The 25,452-nt window shown below is 35.0% G+C and overlaps 1 protein-coding gene across 5 annotated transcripts in view; it reads right to left on the minus strand.

Annotated features, from left to right (window-relative positions):
- The window catches only part of LOC124637143 (furin-like protease 1), a 161,607-nt gene that overhangs the window by 31,066 nt on the left and 105,089 nt on the right, over nt 1-25,452 (minus strand). For all 5 annotated transcript variants that reach the window (XM_047173491.1, XM_047173493.1, XM_047173489.1 and 2 more), the window contains exons 3-6: nt 9,900-10,080; nt 8,901-9,061; nt 860-988; nt 3-168 (exon numbers count right to left, since the gene is read on the minus strand). In XM_047173491.1, the coding sequence (XP_047029447.1) occupies nt 3-168; nt 860-988; nt 8,901-9,061; nt 9,900-10,080 (637 nt within the window). The remainder of the gene's footprint in view (nt 1-2; nt 169-859; nt 989-8,900; nt 9,062-9,899; nt 10,081-25,452) is intronic.

Below are 25,452 nucleotides of genomic sequence, written 5' to 3' on the forward strand. Positions count from 1 at the left end.
ACCTCCAACACTAGCCCCATAAGCCACGCCCACAGCACAGAGCGAGTTGTTAGCCGTCGCCGCGACCTCACCGGCGCAGCGCGTGCCGTGACGGTTGGAGTCTATCATGTCATACCGCGGCTGCGGATCCGAGTCGTGGGAGTTCACGTCGTATGACGCCATGGGGTCCTGGTACACAAATAATAAAGATATAGACAAGAAAGTGGTTTAAAATAACAAGGCAAAAGTGTTGAGGAATAATGAGAATTGCAATTGTAACAATAGGTAATCTCCCATCAAATCCTTGAGCCGCTTACGTCTTCTGCGTGCGCAGGCTTCCTCCCTAATAACGTATGAAAATAAATCACATGTTTTGATACTAATCCTGCTATAAGGTCTTACGTTTACGCAAATAAATCGCCTCGCGTAAAACCGCGACCCAATTACCCATTTTTTTCGAACGCCAACAGTGAAATTAAAGCCGCACGGGCGAGATGAATCGTGTAATTTGAAACTCCGAAGCTTTTGTTCAGAGCACAGATGTCACTCTACGCCCTTTTATCGCGAAAGCGCGGATCCCTCGCGAATTACTTGTTCCCGTTTTGATTTCATCGGTGTTTTTTCAAACATTCCCTCCAAGCATACGTGGAAACTGCGCCTCTTATTTCCCAATGAAGATTTTAGACTACAAAGACGGGCAACACAAAGTACCGACGTCATAAAACACAAAATGAAACAATTTCAAGAAATTCATTCGATATGTCGAAGGAAATGTAATCTGGGGCGTGTTGTTTTACGACGCAAACCAATCGACTTCCTACAAAGCAAGTCCGTGTTGAGAGCTAGCGAGAACAATAAGATGCATGACGTATGTACTTACGTAATTGGCGACTAAGTCGGGATGATCAGTCTCCAGACCGTCGTCCAGGATGGTGACCACCACGCCTCGGCCCGTGATGCCTTCCCGCCATGCTGGGATCACGTTCATGTCTAAACCACCTCCTCGATTCTACGTCAAACAAAAACAAACACTTTAACACACATAATTCAAGTTTCTGTATACAATTTGAAAATTTATTGGGTAAACATTTATTTGTGTTATCATCCCGCACATGATTTATAAAACGTTTCGCAATAAAATCAACAAACAAGAAGAAATAAAATAAAAGTAATGATCCACTTAATCTTCGGCGGTCGTAAAATCATAGAACGTATCAAAAAGTGAAATGTACGAGCGAACCAATTACACAACTTCCATCGACGTAGATTTTTTTTTTAATTTACAAAATTGTTACTCAAACGAATTTGTAGAAATATTTGCAACGGTAGCAGAACCAAATGAAAATGAAATTTCAGCCGCAACACCGGAGCGACCACTGGAAATTTGTATTGACGGACGGTTTCACTGATATCTATACGGAATTGGTTTTTATATCAACTATTTCAGATCGCTCAAACAATAAGTGAACAAAAGCTAACAGAATATTCTAAATTGGAATTACTATTGTGAATTGATCGACGCGAACTGTTGTGTTTGTGACATGGGGCTCAGTAGCATTGTGAATCGAAATAGGGACACATTGCACTTATACACTAGAATTCAGTGCGGCTCCAGTCGTTAGGTCGGATTTTTGGAAATATTCACTTACTGACTGATAAATGTTTAGTCAAACCTGAATTATATCGGCAGGTAGAGCAAAATTTTATCATTATACACAATCAAACACACGGTCAACAACACATATACACAAAATTATGTTCCATCTCTTCCTAAGGCACTTCTCTGCCTACCCTCTGGGAAATACGGATGGGCTATATGTAATGTCAAACATAATTTAAATTAGGCCAACGTTTACATAAAACATGGTATACAAATTAATTCACTCGAATCCTTAACAGCCGAGAGATGTATAAAGAAACGAAATCAAAAACATCCCTACCCTCATTACGGTAGTTAAACCGATTTTATGTAAGAATTAGGCAAATTTTCAGCGATAGCTTAATAAAACTCAAATTTTTGGCTTCCACTTCGTCAATATTTTGTAAGAGCGTTATAAACTTTATCCGAAGAAAATTAAACTTCTCTCTTCTCGTGGTGCGGTTGAATCGCTAAAGAAAAACAAAAACGACGCGATTCGAGTGCTTACACAGTGTAACTTTGCAACTTTTTGATAATTTGCGCCAACAATATTCAGCATCGTAATCGAATGACACGTTTGCTATCGTTTATACGTCAATACAAATTAATTATAAATTGATGGTCTATTGTGTATAGTTTTTTTTGTATTTTGGCAACTCAACATTTTGATTGCGTGAGTATGATTCTTGAACGAGACAATAGTTTTTGAAAACACAAGTAAAAGTGAGAAAAACAAGAAATACATAGTACTTCTAAATTGGCAATATTTAATAAGAAACAGTGACCCAAATTATAAAGCGAAATCTTCCAAGAGAGTACTTAAGATGAGTGTAAGAGAAGTACATAAGTAAGTACATAAGAGAGTACATAAGAGAGCACATAAGAATACACAAGCGAGTACATAAGAGGAGTACATAAGAGAGTACATAAGAGAGTACACAAGAGGAGTACATAGATCATTCAATTCTTAGTTTAAAATTGGAACATGCTGGTATTCATGGTTCTTTGTTGCGATGGTTCAATAGCTATTTAGTTAATCGTTCTCAGTTTGTAGCATTAGCGGGTTATGACTCTGTACCATTTATTCCTAGTTCTGGTGTGCCTCAGGGTTCAAAACTGGGCCCCCTACTCTTTTTAGTATTTATAAATGACCTATTAGATAAAATGAAATGTAACTGTCTAGCTTATGCCGATGACTTAAAATTATATTACAGAATATCGGACCTCAATGATTGTCTGAAACTTCAGAATGATTTAAATGTGCTTCAAAATTGGTGTTTGAACAATAGAATGACGTTAAATGTTAACAAATGTCAGACAATAACGTTCACCAATAAGTCAAATTATGATAAATTTGATTACCATATAGAGGGAACTGTACTTAACAGAGTATCTGTCATACGTGACCTAGGAGTACTTTTCGATACTACATTAACTTTCCGTCATCATATAGACAACCTAGTGACCAAGGCTAAGAAGATGCTTGGTTTTATTTTCCGAATGTCCAAACCATTCCGTAAAAGCACCAGTATTATTTTACTTTTTAATGCACTAGTAAGAAGCTCACTGGAATACTGTTCCACAATCTGGTCTCCATATTATTCTACTTATGCTGACAAGGTTGAATCTATTCAGGCTCGTTTTGTTAGGTATTTGTGTTCAAAGAAAGGCATTCGAAGATCTATTCCTGATTATGGTGACAGAATAAGACACTTTGGGTTGTTAAGCTTAAAAGAAAGGCGAATTCATTCTGATTTACTGACTCTTTACAAAATTGTAAATGGCCTTCTTGATGCCCAGTTGATAGAAGGTTTAAAGTTCCGGTTTGACCGACGTAGTAAGCGACATCATCGAGTTTTTGAAATTCCAATATCTACTTTGAATACCACATTTGATAGCCCTCTTACACGTATGGCAAGATTATATAATGAAAGGACCATTGTGACAGATTATCCCATCGATATATTCTTTATGAAGTTCGCATCATACAAACGCTCCCTACTTAAACAGTGTGAATAGTGCCCATTCGTTATTACTTTAATGTGTATTTGAATTTTATTAGCTTAGTTATTTTTATGTAAGTCTCAAATGAGTTTCATGTTTAATGTCATGCACTCCTGTAATTTGTACAATTGCTTGTGCTTTCAATTGTTTGATTCTTGAGATTTTGTATAACATTAGGTGACTGTATTGTTGGTGTGGTTATTTTTAATAAATAAATAAGAGAGTACATTAGAGGAGTACATTAGACAGTACATAAGAGGAGTACATAAGAAAGTACATAAGAGGAATACATAAGACATTACATAAGAGGAGTACATAAGACATTACATAAGAGGAGTACATAAGACAGTACATAAGAGGAGTACATAAGACAGTACATAAGAGGAGTACATAAGAGGAGTACATAAGAAAGTACATAAGAGGAGTACATAAGACATTACATAAGAGGAGTACATAAGACATTACATAAGAGAGTACATACGAGAATACATAAGAGGAGTACATAAGACAGTACATAAGAGGAGAACATAAGAGGAGTACATAAGAAAGTACATAAGAGGAGTACATAAGACATTACATAAGAGAATACATAAGAGAGCACATAAGAGAGTACATTAGAGGAGTACATAAGTGAGTACATAAGAGAGTACATAAGAGGAGTACATAAGAGAGTAAGTACATACGAGAATACATAAGAGAGTACATAATAAGAGTGTTCATAAGAGGAGTACATAAGAGAGTACATAAGAGGAGTACATAAGAGGAGTACATAAGAGAGCACATAAGAGAGTACATAAGAGGAGTACATAAAAGAGTACAAAGGAATAGTACAAGAGAGGAGTACATAAGAGAGCACATAAGAGAGCACATAAGAGGAGTACACAAGCGAGTACATAAGAGGAGTACATAAGAGAGTACATAAGAGGAGTACATAAGTAAGTATATAAGAGGAGTACATAAGTGAGTACATAAGAGGAGTACATAAGAGAGTACATACGAGAATACATAAGAGAGTACATAATAAGAGTATTCATAAGAGGAGTACATAAGAGAGTACATAAGAGATAACATAAGAGGAGTACATAAGTGAGTACATAAGAGGGTACATAAGAGGAGTACATAAGAGAGTACATACGAGAATACATAAGAGAGTACATTAGAGGAGTACATAAGACAGTACATAAGAGGAGTACATAAGACAGTACATAACAGGAGTACATAAGACATTACATAAGAGTAGTACATAAGACAGTACATAAGAGGAGTACATAAGACAGTACATAAGAGGAGTACATAAGAGGAGTACATAAGAAAGTACATAAGAGGAGTACATAAGACATTACATAAGAGGAGTACATAAGACATTACATAAGAGAGTACATACGAGAATACATAAGAGAGCACATAAGAGAGTACATTAGAGGAGTACATAAGAGAGTACATAAGAGGAGTACATAAGAGAGTACATAAGAGGAGTACATAAGTAAGTATATAAGAGGAGTACATAAGTGAGTACATAAGAGAGTACATAAGAGGAGTACATAAGAGAGTAAGTACATACGAGAATACATACGAGAGTATATAAGAGGCGTACATAAGAGGAGTACATAAGAGAGTACATAAGAGAGTACATAAGAGGAGTACATAAGAGAGTACATAAGTAAGTATATAAGAGGAGTACATAAGTGAGTACATAAGAGAGTACATACGAGATTACATAAGAGAGTACATAATAAGAGTGTTCATAAGAGGAGTACATAAGAGAGTACATAAGAGGAGTACATAAGTAAGTATATAAGAGGTGTACATAAGTGAGTACATAAGAGAGTACTCAGAGGAGTACATAAGAGAGTACATACGAGAATACATAAGAGAGTACATAAGAGAGTACATACGAGAATACATAAGAGAGTACATAAGAGAGTACATAATAAGAGTGTTCATAAGAGGAGTACATAAGAGAGTACATAAGAGATAACATAAGAGGAGTACATAAGAGAGTACATAAGAGGAGTACATAAGTAAGTATACAAGAGGAGTACATAAGTGAGTACATAAGAGGGTACATATGAGGAGTACATAAAAGAGTACATACGAGAATACATAAGAGAGTACATTAGAGGAGTACATAAGAGAGTACATAAGAGGAGTACATAAGACAGTACATAAGAGGAGTATATAACAGGAATACATAAGAAAGTACATAAGAGGAGTACATAAGACATTACATAAGAGGAGTACATAAGACATTACATAAGAGGAGTACATAAGACATTACATAAGAGAGTACATACGAGAATACATAAGAGAGCACATAAGAGAGTACATAAGAGGAGTACATAAGAGAGTACATAAGAGGAGTAGATAAGACAGTACATAAGAGGAGTACATAAGTAAGTATGTAAGAGGAGTACATAAGAGAGTACATACGAGAATACATAAGAGAGTACATAATAAGAGTGTTCATAAGAGGAGTACATAAGAGAGTACATAAGAGGAGTACATAAGACAGTATATAAGAGGAGTATATAAGAGGAGTCCATAAGTGAGTACATAAGAGAGTACATAAGAGGAGTACATAAGAGATTACATAAGAGGAGTATATAAGAGAGTACATAAGAGAGTATATAAGAGGAGTACACAAGAAAGTACATAAGAGGAGTACATAAGAGATATATTTTTTATAAATAATCATATTATACATTCGTCGTTCGAAAAATCATCTATTGTATAATAACATTTTTCAACCAGAAGAGTGTTCATAAGAGAGTACATACGAGAATACATAAAAGAGTACATAAGAGAGTACATGAGAGATAACATAAGAGAGTTCATAAGAGGAGTACATAAGAGGAGTACATAAGTAAGTATATAAGAGGAGTACATAAGTGAGTACATAAGAGAGTACATACGAGAATACATAAGAGAGTACATAATAAGAGTGTTCATAAGAGGAGTACATAAGAGAGTACATAAGAGGAGTACATAAGTAAGTATATAAGAGGTGTACATAAGTGAGTACATAAGAGAGTACATAAGAGGAGTACATAAGAGAGTACATACGAGAATACATAAGAGAGTACATAAGAGAGTACATACGAGAATACATAAGAGAGTACATAATAAGAGTGTTCATAAGAGGAGTACATAAGAGAGTACATAAGAGATAACATAAGAGGAGTACATAAGAGAGTACATAAGAGGAGTACATAAGTAAGTATACAAGAGGAGTACATAAGTGAGTACATAAGAGGGTACATAAGAGGAGTACATAAAAGAGTACATACGAGAATACATAAGAGAGTACATTAGAGGAGTACATAAGAGAGTACATAAGAGGAGTACATAAGTAAGTATATAAGAGGAGTACATAAGTGAGTATATAAGAGAGTACATACGAGAATACATAAGAGAGTACATAATAAGAGTGTTCATAAGAGGAGTACATAAGAGAGTACATAAGAGGAGTACATAAGAGAGTACATAAGAGGAGTACATAAGAGAGTACATAAGAGGAGTACATAAGTAAGTATATAAGAGGAGTACATAAGTAAGTATATAAGAGGAGTACATAAGAGACTACATAAGAGGAGTACATAAGAGAGTACATACGAGAACACATAAGAGAGTACATAAGAGAGTACATAATAAGAGTGTTCATAAGAGGAGTACATAAGAGAGTACATAAGACAGTATATAAGAGGAGTATATAAGAGGAGTCCATAAGTGAGTACATAAGAGAGTACATAAGAGGAGTACATACGAGAATACATAAAAGAGTACATAAGAGAGTACATGAGAGATTACATAAGAGAGTTCATAAGAGGAGTACATAAGAGGAGTACATAAGAGATTACATAAGAGGAGTACATAAGTAAGTACATAAGAGAGTACATACGAGAGTAAATAAGAGAGTAGATAAGAGAGTAGATAAGAGGAGTACATAAGTAAGTATATAAGAGAGTACATAAGAGGAGTACATAAGAGAGTACATAAGAGGAGTACATAAGAGAGTACATAAGAGAGTACATAAGAGGAGTACATAAGAGAGTACATAAGAGGAGTACATATGTGCGTACATAAGAGAGTACACAAGAGATAACATAAGATAGTACATAAAATAGTACATTAGAGGCGTATATAAGATAGTACATAAGCATTCTTTATTCTATTCCAAATATCAAAGTTGAAACACTAGTAGCTATTAACTTATTAATTTAGATTAACTTTCAGACCTTATTTAGTTAAGATATAGTTTAAGGCAGCTCGTTGATTTCTTGTTTATTTACTTTATAACTTTCCCGTTGAAAAACTAAATACAAGGGCCCAAGCCGGGTCAACAGAAAGGGGTACAAAAGGTCAACAATTGGGTTAATATTTCATAATCTATGGTATGTTTGGGGTTCATAAAGGTTTCTTTGGAACATTGTGTAATTATTTTGATCAGGTAGCTGTGAAAGCTCGTGGTATGTGATGGGTTTAGGGAATTTTGACAGACTTCAAACTTACAAGCACATAAGTTCGCATGAAAATTTATTTCGGCTTAAGAATTTTATTTTCAACATTCCATATACGAGAAGTTTATTTTTCTGTTCCTTCAAGAGCATGCATTAAATCCAAAAACGCCTTACGTCTGCCTTACGTCTTCATAACTCCTTAAATTTTTCAAAAGTTCTCAAATGTAAAGAAACTGATCTTGTGAGCCCGCTCTATATTTTATATTTTATTTTTATGAAGATGGTTTTCGTCAAAAGGACAGAACTCAGTGCCCATACTAATCGCATTGGCACTCCTCAAAGTCACTCTTTAGACGGGGCACTCAAGAGTAAAATGGCGGGCTTTTATATCTTTGAATATTATATAGCTACCTTAATGTTCAAAAGGAAATGCTGGCTATGTTGAGAGGATTGATTGAGAACAGACTGTTATATCTCCTAAGCATTGATCGGTCGAAAAAGGTGTTGAGAATGAATTCCTCTGATGTCATGTTAGCTCAACTGGGTATACTGGTTTATATACAGTGTAGGTCTTTATAATGGGGATTTATAGAAATGAGAGAATCTATGCATAATTTTACTGTCGGAAAATATTAATCAATCTTCATGAAATTGGTCTATGTATCAGTAGCTGACGTAGACTGCACATGATGTCAGGAGTTGCAGTTTGCAGCTCGATTTTAAATAGCACCTTCAAAGCTTCTTGTCACCAAGAAGTCCTACATGTACCATTCTCTGATACCAGCAAAGACCAGAAAATAAATAAATAAACGTATACTTACTAAGTACCACATATGAGGCCATTTTGGGTCGTTCAATTGAAACTTGGAGTCTGCAGCTCTTGGCCGTCCCTTCACCCGTGACGGTTGGAGCTCTCGTCTCGAATTAGTGTCGCGCTTCGACGCTGCCGACGGCGTGGGCGCATCAGATGACGTAGTTTCAGCTAAGACAACAAAAAAATCGTCACGACAAGTCTTATGCTTGGTTGGGTACGGTACGTACCACGGAGTAAGGAAGATGAGCGGAAATGCCATAGTGCAGGTAGGTCAGGCCCTCATTTATAGGTCAAATACGTACAGTGGGAATGACCAAAATGATCAGTTATGCGTGAACTGACGAGGCGTCCGGGTTCTTTGAGCCTTCTGTCAAGGATTTTAGGTATTACAAAATATGATCGGGTACAAAGAGAGAACGTTCCTCGAGCCCCGCGCACTCGCATTTTGGCGCGCTACATTCTTAGAAGATTTTTCGTTATGGCACCTCCGCTAGTCTTTTTGTTCTCCATGGTACGTACTGTCTAAAGAGAAGGTCTCTTTTGAATCTGGGATTGTATGTCGCAAATGTCATGGTGGATACCTACATTTATTTTGATTACAATCGTTTTGGTGGGAGAAATATGGAAAAAGTTGGTTCGGTTTAATTGTGTGCTCAATTTATAAAATGGTAGGGTTCTTGCAACAATTTATCTCAAGCGTATACCAATATTGTACTGTGCAAACATCAATAAAATTATTGTTAACGATATTCTGTGTGAAGGCCGTCATAGTTAGTGTTTACAATAACCTGGAAGCTGTCTTAGGATACTGAGTATGAATCGTATGAATATTCCTGTACAATGCCCTCATAAATTCGTCACCGTTAATCTATTTTATCTTTTCGCCACATAAAAACCTTCAGCCCTTCAGAGAAGACTACTTTTTATCCGTACAAAAACCATTTGAATACAATTAGATGACATCAGCATCATATTTTTTTTTTTTATAATTATGAACTGTACATACCTGTAGAATGATATGAGTCTGGTAAAACCTGGAAGTCTCTCTTCTTCCTGGACAAGGCTCGCTGTTGCTTTGCCCATCGCACCCTGTTGTCTCCTTCGAGCTTGTCGTGGTGGTCGTGCGCAGGGGTTATTGACCTCCGCACGATAGCGTGGTGGTGGAAGTGGTAGTGATTGTCGAATATCTGGGGAAGAAGAATTCTTAATTTTAAAAATGTTTTAAGGAAACTTGATGGTAAGAATAATTACGATGTTATGCTGTTGTATTTTGTGACAAAAGCCATAGATTCTACAGATGTCGCGTGTTACACTTACTTATTGACATCATATTCAATTCATCCCAGACATATTGTTACCTAATACACTGGATTGCATATGACAACGTAAGTAAATAAAAAATATTCTGTGTTCGTGCGAAAATGATTTGATTTTTTTTTTATTCGTATCGTATTAAATATCTGTTTTATTTATTTTTTAATACTTTACACTGTTAATATCTAATCCTGTAAACAAGTTTTTTATTTATAGAAAAAAATTAAAACTTCACTAAACGCAGCTAGAAAAGTAATGTATTTATTTACCGCATAATAAACATTAAGGGCCTTACTACAAAAACTTTAAACCCTGTTTTACACTTGTCTAATAAAATTTTGGCTGCAAAGTTTTTGTGGTAAGACGGTTTCCGTCTTACCACAAAAACTTTTAAACGTCAGTTTAAGACTTGTCTAAAAAAATGTCAAATAATGACGTTGACATATGGTTCATTTTGGAACCACATTTTTTTAGACAAGTGTAAAACAGGGGTTAAAGTTTTTGTAGTAAGGCCAAAATAAACTAATTGACTTGATTTGCAAAGCTTAATTATAATAATAACCCAATTTCAATTCAAAGTGCAGAGCGAAATATTTATGAAAGCGCCACTACGCGTCTACGTGACCGCTCTAAAATTAACTTTGTTTATCTAATTCTTTATCAGAACCAGGGAGGTTTATGAATGTAAAACCTCAGATATTTCACTGTGGTTTTGTTGTGTATTATCAACATCATTAAAGATAAAAAATACTCAAAATTCAAAAGTGTTAAATAAATTCTTAACTAAGATTTATACGTTTATCTATTGTTGAAATCACTATCTGTTTAGCCTCTTAACAATAATAATTAGGCTGGAGTGTTATACATTTAGCGACTGCTATGTTTATTTATTTATTATTATTATTATATACTATGTTTAAGTTATTTTTAAGTAAAGACCATTGACATACCAGTAAAGACACTGATTGTACTAATTATTTTTGTTCCTAAATGATATGTGCAAATCGCCACTTGTAAAGATTTATTTCACTTTAATTGAAACCTAAAAAAAAAGAAAAAGTCGTGGTGGCCTAGTGGGCAAAGAACCAACCTCTCGAGTATGAGGGCGCGGGTTGGATCCCAGGTCAGGCAAGTACCAATGCAACTTTTCTAAGTTTGTATGTACTTTCTAAGTATATCTTAGACACCAATGACTGTGTTTCGGATGGCACGTTAAACTGTAGGTCCCGGCTGTCATTGAACATCCTGGGCAGTCGTTACGGGTAGTCAGAAGCCAGTAAGTCTGACACCAGTCTAACCAAGGGGTATCGGGTTGCCTGGGTAACTGGGTTGAGGAGGTCAGATAGGCAGTCGCTTCTTGTAAAGCACTGGTACTCAGCTGAATCCGGTTAGACTGGAAGCCGACCCCAACATAGTTTGGGAAAAAGGTTGAGGATGAATTGAAACCTAAAAATACATATAATACCCAACTTTAAAATTCCTTCTTATTTTCGTAGAAAATATTTCTTTATTCTCAATTACTAGATTTTTACTCAACATAGCTGAAAAGAACTTCAGTACTAATGACGTTAATTTACGGTTCAATAGAACTCGGTTCAGTCAGCTAGATTTGAAATGTGTTTTGAAATAACCCGAGCTTCAAGTGACCAGTGACCCGGGTCTGTGTACTCGTGCATGGTAATAGTTCTGTGGTATGCGAGCTCAACACTTCTGTGAATCTAAAAATCCTAAACAGAAATATACGCGGCACAGAATATATTTTACAATTTTATGCAGCATTTCAGTAACGTGACTCATTATTTGAACAAAAAATATTTTATACAAAAGTAGTAGGTGTATTTTGTCGCTGAAGTTTAAATCCGTTTTAAAGTCATACAAAGTTGTGATACAATTCTGTAACGTTAATATAAAATGTCTCTCAGTCTCAATACAATTTATAACGTTTTCCATATTTCAGTTTTTCCTTGGCATATAAAATTTATGAAAAGACGCCCAGAGTCTCTAGAGTGTGAGTGGCCTGTTAAATGAAAAAAGAACGCGCCGAGTGTTCTATTTGTCTAGTTTTTGAAGTACTTTTAATTTCCAGTTTTAGTGAAGTCATATTTACTCGTCTCTCGTCCCAACATGAGTCATGATTTTAAGCTACTTGAAAAATCGGGGTTTGTAGGAAAAATTTTGGCAAAGCCATCGTTCCCCACGACGATTGCTGAAATTTTCAGATAACTGCCATCTCCGCATTGCGGTGTCGTACTGATATGTTATTTGAATTTTATTACATAATGCTGAATAATGCGCGATAATATTTTATTTTGCATTACGAGTGACGTACGTACGTGAAGATTTCATTACGCCCGTAACATATTCAGGTGGGATATAAATATGATACTGAAGGTGTTAAATTATTGGCAACACGATATTGTTTTACGTTAATCATTTTGAATGAACTTTCAAGTTTATTTAATGGGTACGGACGTGTCATTTAAAATGGAATAGGGAGAGGAAGTCCTTGCTGGCAACATTCAGCGTTATTTGATTATTCAATTAATTTTAAAGTTTATTTTCGTCGGTGGTGTGCTGGCTTTTTTCCGCTGGTCCCCCGCGGGACAGATACGAGGCCATCCTGAGAGGCTATAAATATTTTTGGCTTGCGAATGGGTTTTTAGCGTAGCAACCTTTTTCGTGGAAAATAAAATATTAGAAAGTAGATAAAAGTTGAATTTAAAACAGGGTTGAAAAAGTTTTTTCACTATTATTTATTCAGAGCACCTATTCAGTGGTTAATATTTATTTACACCTTTTTGGGTTAGAAACAAAGAAATTCTTTTAAGAGTATAAAATATGGTACTAAAAGAACGTAGACTCATGAATGTATAAAATCAGTCTTAGTGCAATACCTTAGTGAATTTCAAAAACACTGGATCTTTTAATATAAAGACAGCTGCTTAAGTGAGAAAGAGTTAAACATTTCGTTCTAAGCTCCATAAGACAGACTAAACAAAACATATTCATCTTCTATTTTCTTTGTTTTCGTCTGCAGGATTCATTTTAAAACAGTCTTTACGGTCAACGAGACGGCGGACAGTGTGTACTAAGGGATCCTTGCCAAGAGTGCCCACGGGCGCCGCGCTCCCTATTTACGAACTCGCGTGGAAAAGGGGATTTCACGCAGCCAAGCCGTTACAATATGCAGGGACGTGAGCTAAGGTGGTCTTACTCGAAAATTTGGTAGCTTTACCTGTACTTATCAAAATGTTATGTGGACTTGGTGAACATTTGTGTAGGTGTATCCTTATGAACTTAAAATATACCTCGAAGAACATAAAAATAGGTAATTATTTGAAAAGTTTATGGCTTAAAACAAGCCTTTACTGCGTAGTAACACATGGTACTAGTTATTCAACTCAATATTTGTACACAATAATCTAGAATTATTATTTTAGAATCCTAGATTATGTTTAAACACAAACTATGTCCAAACGAGAGATTAAACTACATAACCCGTCTATTAAAAAGGTTTGTGTTAAAAAATCGCACAAAAATCCATCGAACAATTTTCTATGTATACTAGAGCTTTGCACGCATGAATAATTAATTTAACGAACGCAAAGCCGTGGGCAGGTCGCTTGCCTAACAAAAGTGTCAAACATTTAACGAGAAAAAAAAACTTCTGACCTTGAAGATATCAATGAAACTCGAAATAGAACTAAAAATAATTTTGGAAAATACTTCTCTATCAACAAGTTCATTGTATTATTATTGCATTATGCCGATTGATCATTTTCATGAGAACAAAATCCAAGAAAAGTCGGTGGCTCAAGCTAATCGTTAAAAAAGGTACAATATCAATATTCATGTCGCTATTAAATAATACAAGGACACAGTTTTCCTGCTTCCATAATTTCAAGAGGAAGAAGGGTAGTTTCGTGTCAGTGCACATGGTCCTTAGAAACTCCGCCCTTAGGGCGAGTCGTGACCTGCGCCGACTCGGAGCCTAGTGACCACGGAGAAGAATGACTAGCGGAGGTGCCATAACGGAAAATCGCTTAAGAAAGTAGCGCGCCTATATGCGTGTGTGCGGGGGACGAGGAACGTTACTATTTACGCCGTTACACGACGACCCGAGCATTTTTCGTCAATCCCGAGCATTTTTCGTAATACCAAAAATCGCCGACAGATGTCTCAAAGAAACCCATCGCCTCGTTAATTCACTTGTAACTAATTGTTTTCGTCATGCCCATCGTACGAATTTGACCTAGAAGAAAGCGCCTGACCTACCTGCATTATGACATAGATCTCCGCTTATCTTTCCTTACTGCGTGCTAGTGACAAATGACACGAACACCTTTGTATGTAATATTCATCTATCTTGCTTATCCTTTAAGAGGTAATTGACGAAAATATGAATTTTCACTGCATACTTCATGCAACATAAACTCTGATAACTGTGGAGTCATTGCCTAATTTGTCTCTCGATTGAAAATTATCTTTTAATTGTGGTATTCGCCCAAAAAGTTTGAATGTATTTTCCATGCTGTATTTGCCGGCACGAAAGAAAAACAAAGGGTTGTGCTTTAAGAAATGGACTGTAGTTTAATATAAATTCTATGTCTCTTAACTGTATGCGCAATTCGTGTGAGAAATGTTTTTCTTTTATTAAAACTGTTCACACTAAGCCGGATTAAAGCTTACGTAAATAGTGTGGAGAAAGATTGTGAACATAATATATTTATTCTACATTAATCTGTAGACGTTTCATATATAAGATATCTTCTTGTAAACCAGATAGTAATAGAAGAGGATTTGAGTATTGAGATTTAAATATTTTGTAATATATTCTCAATTTTGAGATATATCCAGTGTAATACATTTAAATAATACATTTAAATATTATAGAACATGTATTTTTAAAGTTTCTGAACCAATTGTTGATATAGCATGTTCTTAAGAGGTTCTAAGGTAATTGATACGATGCTTCTTTGTTTATCATTCTCTCACACTAATACTACTGGATTGATTTTGATGAAACCTAACCTAACTGTTTGGGTAACTGGCATATCTGAATTTGGGAAATGATTCTCTAAGAGAGCGTGTGAAACTGAATACGGAGGATATTTTAATATAAAATAGTTACGTGGAAACTATTACACAAGGATTCTCACTGCTCTCTTTGTGTTCGCTCACCAAAAAGCTTTTGAGAATTACATTCGTCATGTTCCATGCGTAATTTTTTTTCAATCAGACCATTCTACACCCAATGTTTTCATCTACTTTTTTGTTTTTTAATTGCAATCGGGAACGCGCAGCCACAGGCTGCCACTCACGTTTTCAGTTTCCGAACGCACCACATAAATACTCTGTGCGTATAGTTTTCTCTTTTATTTGTTCTTTTTTTCAAATGAGACGGATGAAAATCGCATTGCTTATCCCGCTTTGAAAACTTTATCTGCCCCTTTTATACTTAAGAAAAACATTGTAGTTTAAACGCCCATAGGGGAATATTAGGTTTCTCGCTTAAAGCAACAAACGCCTTGAAAGTATTTTGTATGTATGAAGAGGGTAAGGCTTCTAGCAATCACATTTACAACAGCTCTGTTGTTGTTTTAAGATTGTTAAACAACTTTAGGATCCTATTTCTACCAAGAAAACTTAGTACCTACGCAATCCTCGGTTATAAAAACACAGGAATTTCTAACGAGAGCTATTTCAATAGAATATAGAACGAATCTAATATCCTGTTATTTATCGCAAAGCTCTATCCGAGTATAGTGAATTTCTCGTTAGTAAAAAATATCTGATAACATACTCATTTCCAATATCCCGCTTTTCTCTAAAATAGTTTTTTAAACGTCAGCAAAAAATGCAATCTCAGCTAGATTCCGACTTCGTGCAAAAGACATGCACGCCTGTCAATTTCCGCACATGCCCATTTCATATAGACGTCTTTTAAGCTACGAAGTAAATTTTACCAAATAGATGCTCGATTTAAAACTGTTTTGTACCAAAGAATTACCATTGAAAATGAGGGATTTCGATTGCTTTAAATCCCCTATTCTCGGTGCGGATTAACTGTGGGAATAATTGGGTTTCTTTTACAGGATTTATTTTGTCTTGTTCGGGTCAGAAATAAATAGGATTGGTATCCATACTAACCGGGAACGTATACTGTAGATAAACCTACCATTTCTATTCAAATAAACTGTAGCATTGTCGAGACTATTTTTAAACAAAAGCCCATTTGGGTTCGTTAATTAGCAACCTTAGTCAAAATAATCCGACTGAATATGGCCACAGGAAGAATTTAGTTATAGCGTCCTAATTTCGGCCTAACTTCAGTACCTAAGGGCGTTTCCAAGAAATACTAAGAAACTTCATTTTGATGCTTGTACTGAAATACAAAAAAAAAATACATTATACATAGAACACACAGACTTAGAAAAACTTCCCAGTGGCTACTAGAATTCATAACTGGTCATACATTACTTAATAGTTACCAAAATGTTTGCTAACAGTGGCTTTGCATAAAGTTATACACTCGATTTTCAGATTTTGAGGTATTTTACGTCAAAGAACTTTCTGGAAACAGCCTAGGCACATATTGACACTCGTTTATTGGGAATAGATTCGTCCCCTAACTGACCTACTTGCAACATTAAGCAAAACCACAGAATTTCGGACTACCGCCTTTCTCCGAATTTCAGTTCAATATATGACGTGGAATAACTTAAAAGGGATCATTTCCTAGAACATAGCACTATTAACTTATTGCGTAGACCCTAGATCATGCGACAGATTTATAAAATGTAAGCTTCTTCTACGTAAAATCGCGTATTCTCTTCGACTTAAACCATTATGCGAACTACAAAAGTTTATTGATTTTTAATATCTTTTATAGTTATATACCTACTTGCAATGTTTATTTTTTGCATTCATTAAGTACCTACGCCAATTAGCTGTTCACCTAAAACCTGATTTCAAAACGCAGTCAAAACAAAAATCTAAGCAAAAAAAATCAATACAAGCCAAAAATCTGAAAACGAAAAACTCGCTCGAGTCGAAAACAAACCGAAAAGTGTGTACGTAATCTTGTTTAACGAATCCCTGTACAGGTAGCGTGCGTCCCGTAACCATGGCAACGGGAAACCTCCGCCCAAAATGGGTTCGTGAAGCACCCCTGCTATAACATAAAATATCCGGGCCCTCCAACTTGGGCGCGTAAAATAAAAGGCGAACCGAACCGTTGCTTGGTTGTTAGTTATTAACGTTCGACAAAAGCGGGTAGTGCAAAAACTTTCCTATGTAGCCAACGTGTTCTCATTTATTTACACGTTCGAGAACTTTCGACGCGGATGGTCGTGTTCGTCTAATCATTTTATGGGCGTCAGTGTCAGAATTTATGACTACCGTTAGATATTATTTTCAAATACATCTTGATAAATAATAAAAACAATTGTAAATTATATCGATAATAGCTTGCAGCTTTATTTCAGTTAATGTTAGATGCAATTTCGTCGGTCTATCATTATCTGTTTATGATGCTAATTCAATTAAACTAAATAGCTATCATTAGATAAATTCGCGTTACACTACGCTCTAGTGATACCTAATTACAAGATTATTTAATGACATATAATTTCTAGTTAGTCGGTATTTTAATGAAATGAAACTAACCGACTGCATAATACTGAACGAGTCAGTAAAAACAAACACATAATAGGTATGTTTTATCTTCAAATAGTGCAAATAATATCAAAACGTGCAAGAAACATTTCTCTAACAAACCTGAAAGTTGCAATTTTGTTGAAATCTTGATTTAAAAAATAGTCACGTTCTAGACGAAGTACACTAAAAGTATTGTACAGTATCATAGAACTAATTAAGCAAGTGAGTTGTTAATATTTTAACTTTACTTGGATGAAGTTGTGTCTAGACTGGAAGGTTAATTTTTTAAGTGTTGTTGACTTATCTGGGAAAAGTCACGTACCTAACAAAGATTCTTGAACAAATGTATTTATAAATATAAACAAACCTCTATAATCTGTGCGACTTACAAAGCCACAAACAAATTCAATATTTATATCATTTGCTTTTCCAAGCGATCTTCGCAGAACCAAAAGATATTGCGTCTCCCAAATGCTACCACAAGCTTTCACAATTGCCTCTTTTCCAATAATGTTACCCCACCAAAAATAAACGGGTGGAAACAGCGAAGGTTGCCATGCCAACAACCACGATGTTATTGCACAAACAACGCAAAACAATCAATTATACATACAATCAACCCTTACTGTATATTTTTAGTTAACATCGCGACGGAATTGGTGTCATTTCACAAAAAAGTGCGTGAAGTTCTCCCCCTCCACGATAATTAAATGCTACAAGGAAAAACCGTTTTGACGCATTTTTCATTCCACACCGACTGTTCGTAATCTTCATAAATTAAACTGACCGAATAAATCAGGCGAGTACGACATAAAGACGAATGAATAAAAAAGTTCGAAGTATTATTTTAAACTGCGAATTTTATTTTCGCGCTTTTTCCGACGAAGCCAACTCAATACCTTTTTTTGCATTCCGTGGCCAATGAAACTGGCTTCCTTTTTATCGTGTCAATGAAACAGAAAAATGATGCCAGTCGGCTTTTTTCGTCGGAATAAAATATTTTTCTAAAACTTTTCAAAAATGGAATACACAATGGAAATACTTTTTGTCATTTCGTAGGAATATAAACTTTTTGGGTATTATTTTCACAGAATCACATCATAATTTTGAAATTCGATTTGTATTATATTCAAAAGAGCAGAGCAAGCACCGTACTTTATAAGCATTATTATGGACCCTAATATTTTCCGCACAATATAACAGAGGCGAGTCGAGGGGCTTATGTGTGAAACAACACGTTTTAGCTTTCAGGCTTTGGAATTATATTAGTATTTGCACCGTAAATAAAACATCTGGACATTTAGTTGATTTGGTGGAAAATTAAAATTTATTATTTAGTTACCAAAATTTGCCTGACAAAACTATTAGTCAAGCTTAACTAAATCAAATGGCTGGGGGCATTGTAATGTGTAGCAGATTTGTTTATTCAATGTTGTACGCCTGTCTCTTTAATATGAAAAGTTCAAGCGAAGACAAAGACCTTTAAGCCTAACCTTTAACGATGATCTTTGTCTTTGTTCATAGAATTAATAATCCAAGATATGCATGGCATAAATTAACGTACAGAGCAATAAACATGTTATGGATCACATTGTTCTTTGTAGGTACCGATAAACTTGAACAAATGTCTTGTCTCGATTAATCTTATACCATAAACAATGCTACAATATTAGAAGGAAGAGTTCCTTCCAATTCTAAAGTATAACGTTCATTTTTCTCAGATTTCTTTCATTATTTTCAAAGAACTACAATGGAAGTTTCGCAATAAAATAGGGCAGAGTTATTTACTCTCCCGGGAACATTTGCTGCAGTCGATGCGGACTATTTGATGTACGAGTGGTTTCCACCGGGATTCTCATTTGATACCTGAAGTTTGAATGCTGGGAAAAATTGCCCATCATAAAAGATAAAGATACTTTGAGGCTCTGTTTGAGCAGGAATTTCATATTATGCTGAATTCAATAGATTCGTGCCTATATGGATCTATTTTCAAATATCAAAGGTGTAATAGTTTTGTCAATAATTATATCGCTAAACCATTGAAGAATGACGGTCTTACTACAAAAACTTAAACATGTGTCAAACACTTGTCTAATAAAAGTGTGGCTGCAAAATGGACCTTATTTCAACGTCATAATTTGTCATTTTTTAGACAAGTGCTAAACTGACGTTTAGGAGTTTTTGTGGTAAGACGGTGAATGCTTAACACTGCCAGGTGAGGTCGCTCCAATAATGTATTTATCTGGATTAATCTTAACTTTAGTGGTTTCAACCGAACATAAATATATTTTTTTAATATAAACATAACAAAAACGATGTCATTGATCTACTTGCATAAAAGATAAAGCTATCTTTTTCAATAACCGCTACATATTACAAGCACAAAGGGCTCGCTGCAGATCCAATATCGACTAATAGGCTTTCCACTTCCCTCATTCATTATGAATTTTAAAAAAGAGGATGTAAAAGTAGCAAAAGGGGGATATTGCTGTCGTATTGTCAATTTTGATATTGTTGTATCAATTCTTTCTAAATGTGACTTTATAAGAACAGAGTTGAGATTTAATGGTGAATGCATATTATGTGGATTTAATTATTTTTTAGACAACACATTATTAAAAGCAATTGATGCATAGTGGTGTTGAAGGAAATTCTTCGAATTCAAATTGTAATTGAAACTGAATAGAAGTAAGCGTTAAATTATTTTTGTAAAACTGCAAGCGTTATTTATGTAGTTAGTAACTACGGAAAATTTGCTGTAAAAATCTTTACATAAAAAACCAGTCCATAATTTTATTTCTGCAGACAGTATCAGTAAACACAACAACCTAAACGGCCATTGTGAATGCATAAAGTAACAGTTCCGATACTTCACAATGGCCGCCGCATCGCCGTCGACGACACGGTCGCGTTCGCTCGTGCCGATGCAAGCACTGATTCCTACGGCAACTCAAATTCATTGGAAATAAGATCGGAGCAAACGCAATGTAGTGAAAACGTGCGCTTTTCTGTGAGGCGAGGCTTTTACCGGCTACACTCCCTCCCCTCAACCCCCCCCCAGGTTATCCCCTCCCCCCTCGCTCTCAGCAGACGGCGTGGCGCTCTGCCCCATTGTAACTACACTTTCGTTCAACTTACATCGGTTTCCTTAATCATGTTTAATTAACGGTGCACTATTGTTAACTCCGCCATCTCGGCATTATTTTAATTTCTTTTCATTAGTATTTCTTTTCAACTTTGAAATGGGAAAAGTATTGTGCTTACCACAAATTGCGTACTTATGGGAGCTATCCAGTTTTTTGTTCATAAAAATATTAGTATACGCTTCTTTTGATGGGAGTAAGTGGTAAAGTGATGACACTTAAAACAATTTAGTTGCCATAAAAGAGGCATAAAGATAGAGTAAATAGATTCAGTTTACTGCCTCTGATATGCTGATAAAATCTTACGGAGTATTTAGTGAAATATAATGCAAATATCAGGGTTCAACAATGTTGATGTAGGATAAGCAGGATTGTAGGAATAGCGTGGTGTTATTTTTCCCTGTTCTACGGCGATAAGGTCTATTTATTATATCACTATTTTCTCTACTTATCGATTCTAAGATAATAAGGCAGGTAGTTCATTATTTATTCAAAAATAATAATTGTCTTTTATTGACGGAATGTTCCATCTATTGCTTGGTCAGTTCCCGATTAGTGATCAACAGAATGATATCAAGAACTGTTAATACTTAGAGGAGCACCTAGTACCTACAGGTAGGTGCAAAATGGTAATAACCCAGTACGTCTCACATACTACTCCTGCTAAGTACATCTAAAATTCTTGAAGGTAAACCGTACAAGTGAACTAAGAAACTTGATAAATCATGGATGAAGGAGCCGCTTTGCTAATCAGGCGACTTTCCTCCCGCCCGCAGTTCTCGGTACTGCAGATTTGAAGCACTATGAGTTGAACTTATTAAAGTACTTGCTGTGCCTCGCGGTTTTACTGTCTTGGTGAATCACTTCTCGAAACCGGTGTAAAAATGGTCCGTAACCTTTTTCAGGCTGTTTAGACTATCTATTGCTAGGTTTCATTTTAATTGACATTAAATAAAGACTGGTATATTTTATATTTGGCTAAGACTCTAAAGAATATAAATAATTTTAAATAAATTGAGTGTTTCAATAACTTCCATAGAAAATAGATTCTCTGCTCAAAATACATTTTATATATTTGACATGAAAGATAAACACACACTCAAGAAAAGCTTAAATATGCTAATACGTACTCGTAAGTACTAAGGAGTTGTAATAAAAACCATCTTTACATTCAAATGTGTGAGATTAACTAAATCACTTCGTAGTACCTAGATAAAGATCTCTAACCACCTACTCTAAACGACCTATCACTATCTTCTGAATAAATTCTAAATGGGATAGTATTAATGGGCCAATTGGTACCTCTATCGACCTATACAAGTTACTTGGGTACTAATTATAATGGATCACGTCTTGAGTTACAGATTTCAATACTAATATTATAAAGAGAAAAAATATATATTTTCGTTTGTTTGGGATAAACTCAAAAACTACTGGACTGATTTAAAAAAATCTATCTCTGTTGGAAAGCTACCCTTTTCCTGAGTAACATAGGTTATATTTTCCCTGTACTGGTAGTATTACCCACGGAACGCGGGTGAAACCGCAGGAAAACGGTTGATATGTAGTAATACAAACCTCCTTATACCGCGCCTCGTATCCAACATTATCATATTTTAATTTTAAAAAACATTGTGGTAACCGCGCTGAGTTTAAAATTAAAGCTAAATGAGACCTTATTTATGAATTTTGGTTATAAAGCTATGAAATTATAATTTTTATTACAGTATTTTGCGGTTTAATAAAATCATTTTCTTTTCACACTTATTTTAACTTTAAGCCTAGGTGGTGGTAGACATTCATTCTTGATTAAATTATTATCAGTTTCCTTTCAAACAATGGATGAATAAACTACACAATATACCTACCATATGCCTCACTTCAAACCTTAAACATTCAGTCATATAGTAACAATTTTTATCGTCAATACTGCGATCGTTTGCATTATCAACTCTCTTACGAAGTCAATGACCCCCACTAAAAAGGATGTCTTAAACATTGCAACAAAGATTAATCATGCAAAGCTAATTAAGCCAAGATAGATTAAGATAAGATGTATTCTTATATAATGTACGGTAGAACCACTGTACTGTAATACAGACGATCACTGAAACGGTTAAGCTATGGGCTTATCTTAATCGTGACGGAAATTACGTAAAGCATACCTTTATTAAAAGGTGGGTCGTTATTGTATGATAAATTCGTTTACCTGTATGGTTAATGGAATTTTGATTAGTATTGCATTTCAGATGTAATTGGACATTTAATTGTTAATAAAATAATTGATTTGATAAGAATTTCTTAGAAATCATTTTTTATCAGTTTATAAATTGAACATAAATTAAGTTTTATTCATACAACCGTAACATAAATACCATTGAGTTTAATTTAAATATTATTTCAGTACAATAATTCAAGATTTCCTCGAATATAATCGACTGTTAGCTAGTTCACTAGTGAACTCAGAGCTGGAAAACTGTTTAACGTTCAAAGCCCGTCATTTTCCACGCCGATGCCCTTCTATAGCTACTTAATAAAGTTATTGTAAGTCGCGGCGCCGACATTGATATTGAACTTAAAGAAGACCAAGGTATAGACACTACAAAAGGTCTAGTTAATATAGCAGTGCTGGACACAATAAAGTAACAGACTGTTTTCCTGGAACTGAGAAGCACAAAGGTAGAGTCTGTGCTACAACTACATTTTGTCGCTTATCGGGTGTCATACTTCATACCTATATATTTTACAAATCTTGGGTGGCAGATCTGCTAATCTTGAATATCGTCGAAGGAACTTTCTTTGTCCAACCAGAAAATCAAATTCGTTAGTCAAGTCGGCCGAAGATCAACTTTAACTTCTCGATTCTTACCCCAAAGGGCACATTAGTAACTTGTACGTTCTAAACATTGCTCATATATTTTACTTTATTAGCTAACTTTCTACATAAAATTTTTTTTTGCTTCTAGTTAGCTAACTGCAATTTGGCAAAAGTATGATACTTAACTATGTACCTAGATATTTTATTCGAGCTGATGATCAGTGTTTCTATGGTTCTTCTGGATTATAGTTGTGATGCAAACCAGTAACTATATTAACACGGCGTATATCGCGGGTGCAACATTTTTCTTCCTCGCAACACACTCCATAGATTCAGTGTTTGCTAGAAGTTCCAAGCAAACACAACTCCGCCTCCTGCCTTTTGCCGTAATATTTTCCTTTTGTGCACTCTATGAAAAATATTTACGTAACAAGTAACACAATTTTCTATTCCTATATACGTCCATTTAAAATGAATACGAGTGAAACTGTTGTAGATTTATTTTATTTTTGTTGATTGAAATGTTTGCTAAATAAATCAATGTATTGATATACGAGTACATAAACGGGTTGTATTGTATCGATATTGCACTGAAGACAATTCACTACTACAGCTTTTTTAATAGCCGTACAATGTAAATTGTTCCCTGTTTATAATTATTATATGTGTTTGCAGTTCTCTATAAGTTTCAAGCCCTGAACCGATGTTATCAAACTTACGTTATTTTTATTTACTACGTCATTTTTCCTTGTTTACCTCTGCCATACCTACCTACTATTGTTATTTTATAGTTGTAGTAATTTTGAAGTATACAACTTTTCCGGGTGCAACAACCTTCCAAACCATAGAGGTACTAATTTAATTTATTATATGTCTCTTCCAGTCCCGTTATAGCACGATGGATTTATATTTTAGCACCTCGGTCACCTGCGTGCTCACCTTGTTAGATGTCAAGCCTGTTAGAACCTTACTGGTGGAAATTTACTGATAACTGACAGTGTACCGTTGACCGTACAGTTTGTGAATATAGAAAATTAAGAGGGAAATTTGTTTTGGGTTAGGAAAACTGACAATATATGTTTAGGTTTCAATCAATATTCTTAACCTTTCCCGTGTAACTTATTTATATGGTTATTAAATGGTAAGATATGTATAACACACAGGTGTCAGGTTGTAAAATTAAAAAATAAAAGATACCTAAATAAAACATGTGTTTCGTTTAGCTCAGTTACATTTATAAAGACTGCTTTCAACCAGATTCATGTAAGAGCTGGACCTCATTTCGCAACGACTCCATTTAAATGCAAAATGCGATCTCTATATTATACGTTTTACCTACATATGTATGTCCGTGGCCACTCAACATTTTTCTCATACAGAACCATTTTATTATACCTCAAAACTGGTTCAAACCAGTTTAAATAAAACAAAACTTTAGCTATTAAAATTTATTATAACCGCGTGAACGTCAAGAGGCATAAAAAAATACAACCCCCAAACAAAACCTTCAGCGTATTTATTTTGAACTCTAAATAGACATTAAGAGTCCATTAATTCAATGGTCCCAAAGTTAATAAAATTCGTGTACTTCATTCGTTAAATGTGCACATAAAACATCTGAAAAA

The sequence above is a fragment of the Helicoverpa zea genome, chromosome 15 (genome assembly GCF_022581195.2).
Source record: "Helicoverpa zea isolate HzStark_Cry1AcR chromosome 15, ilHelZeax1.1, whole genome shotgun sequence".
Taxonomy (NCBI): domain Eukaryota; kingdom Metazoa; phylum Arthropoda; class Insecta; order Lepidoptera; family Noctuidae; genus Helicoverpa; species Helicoverpa zea.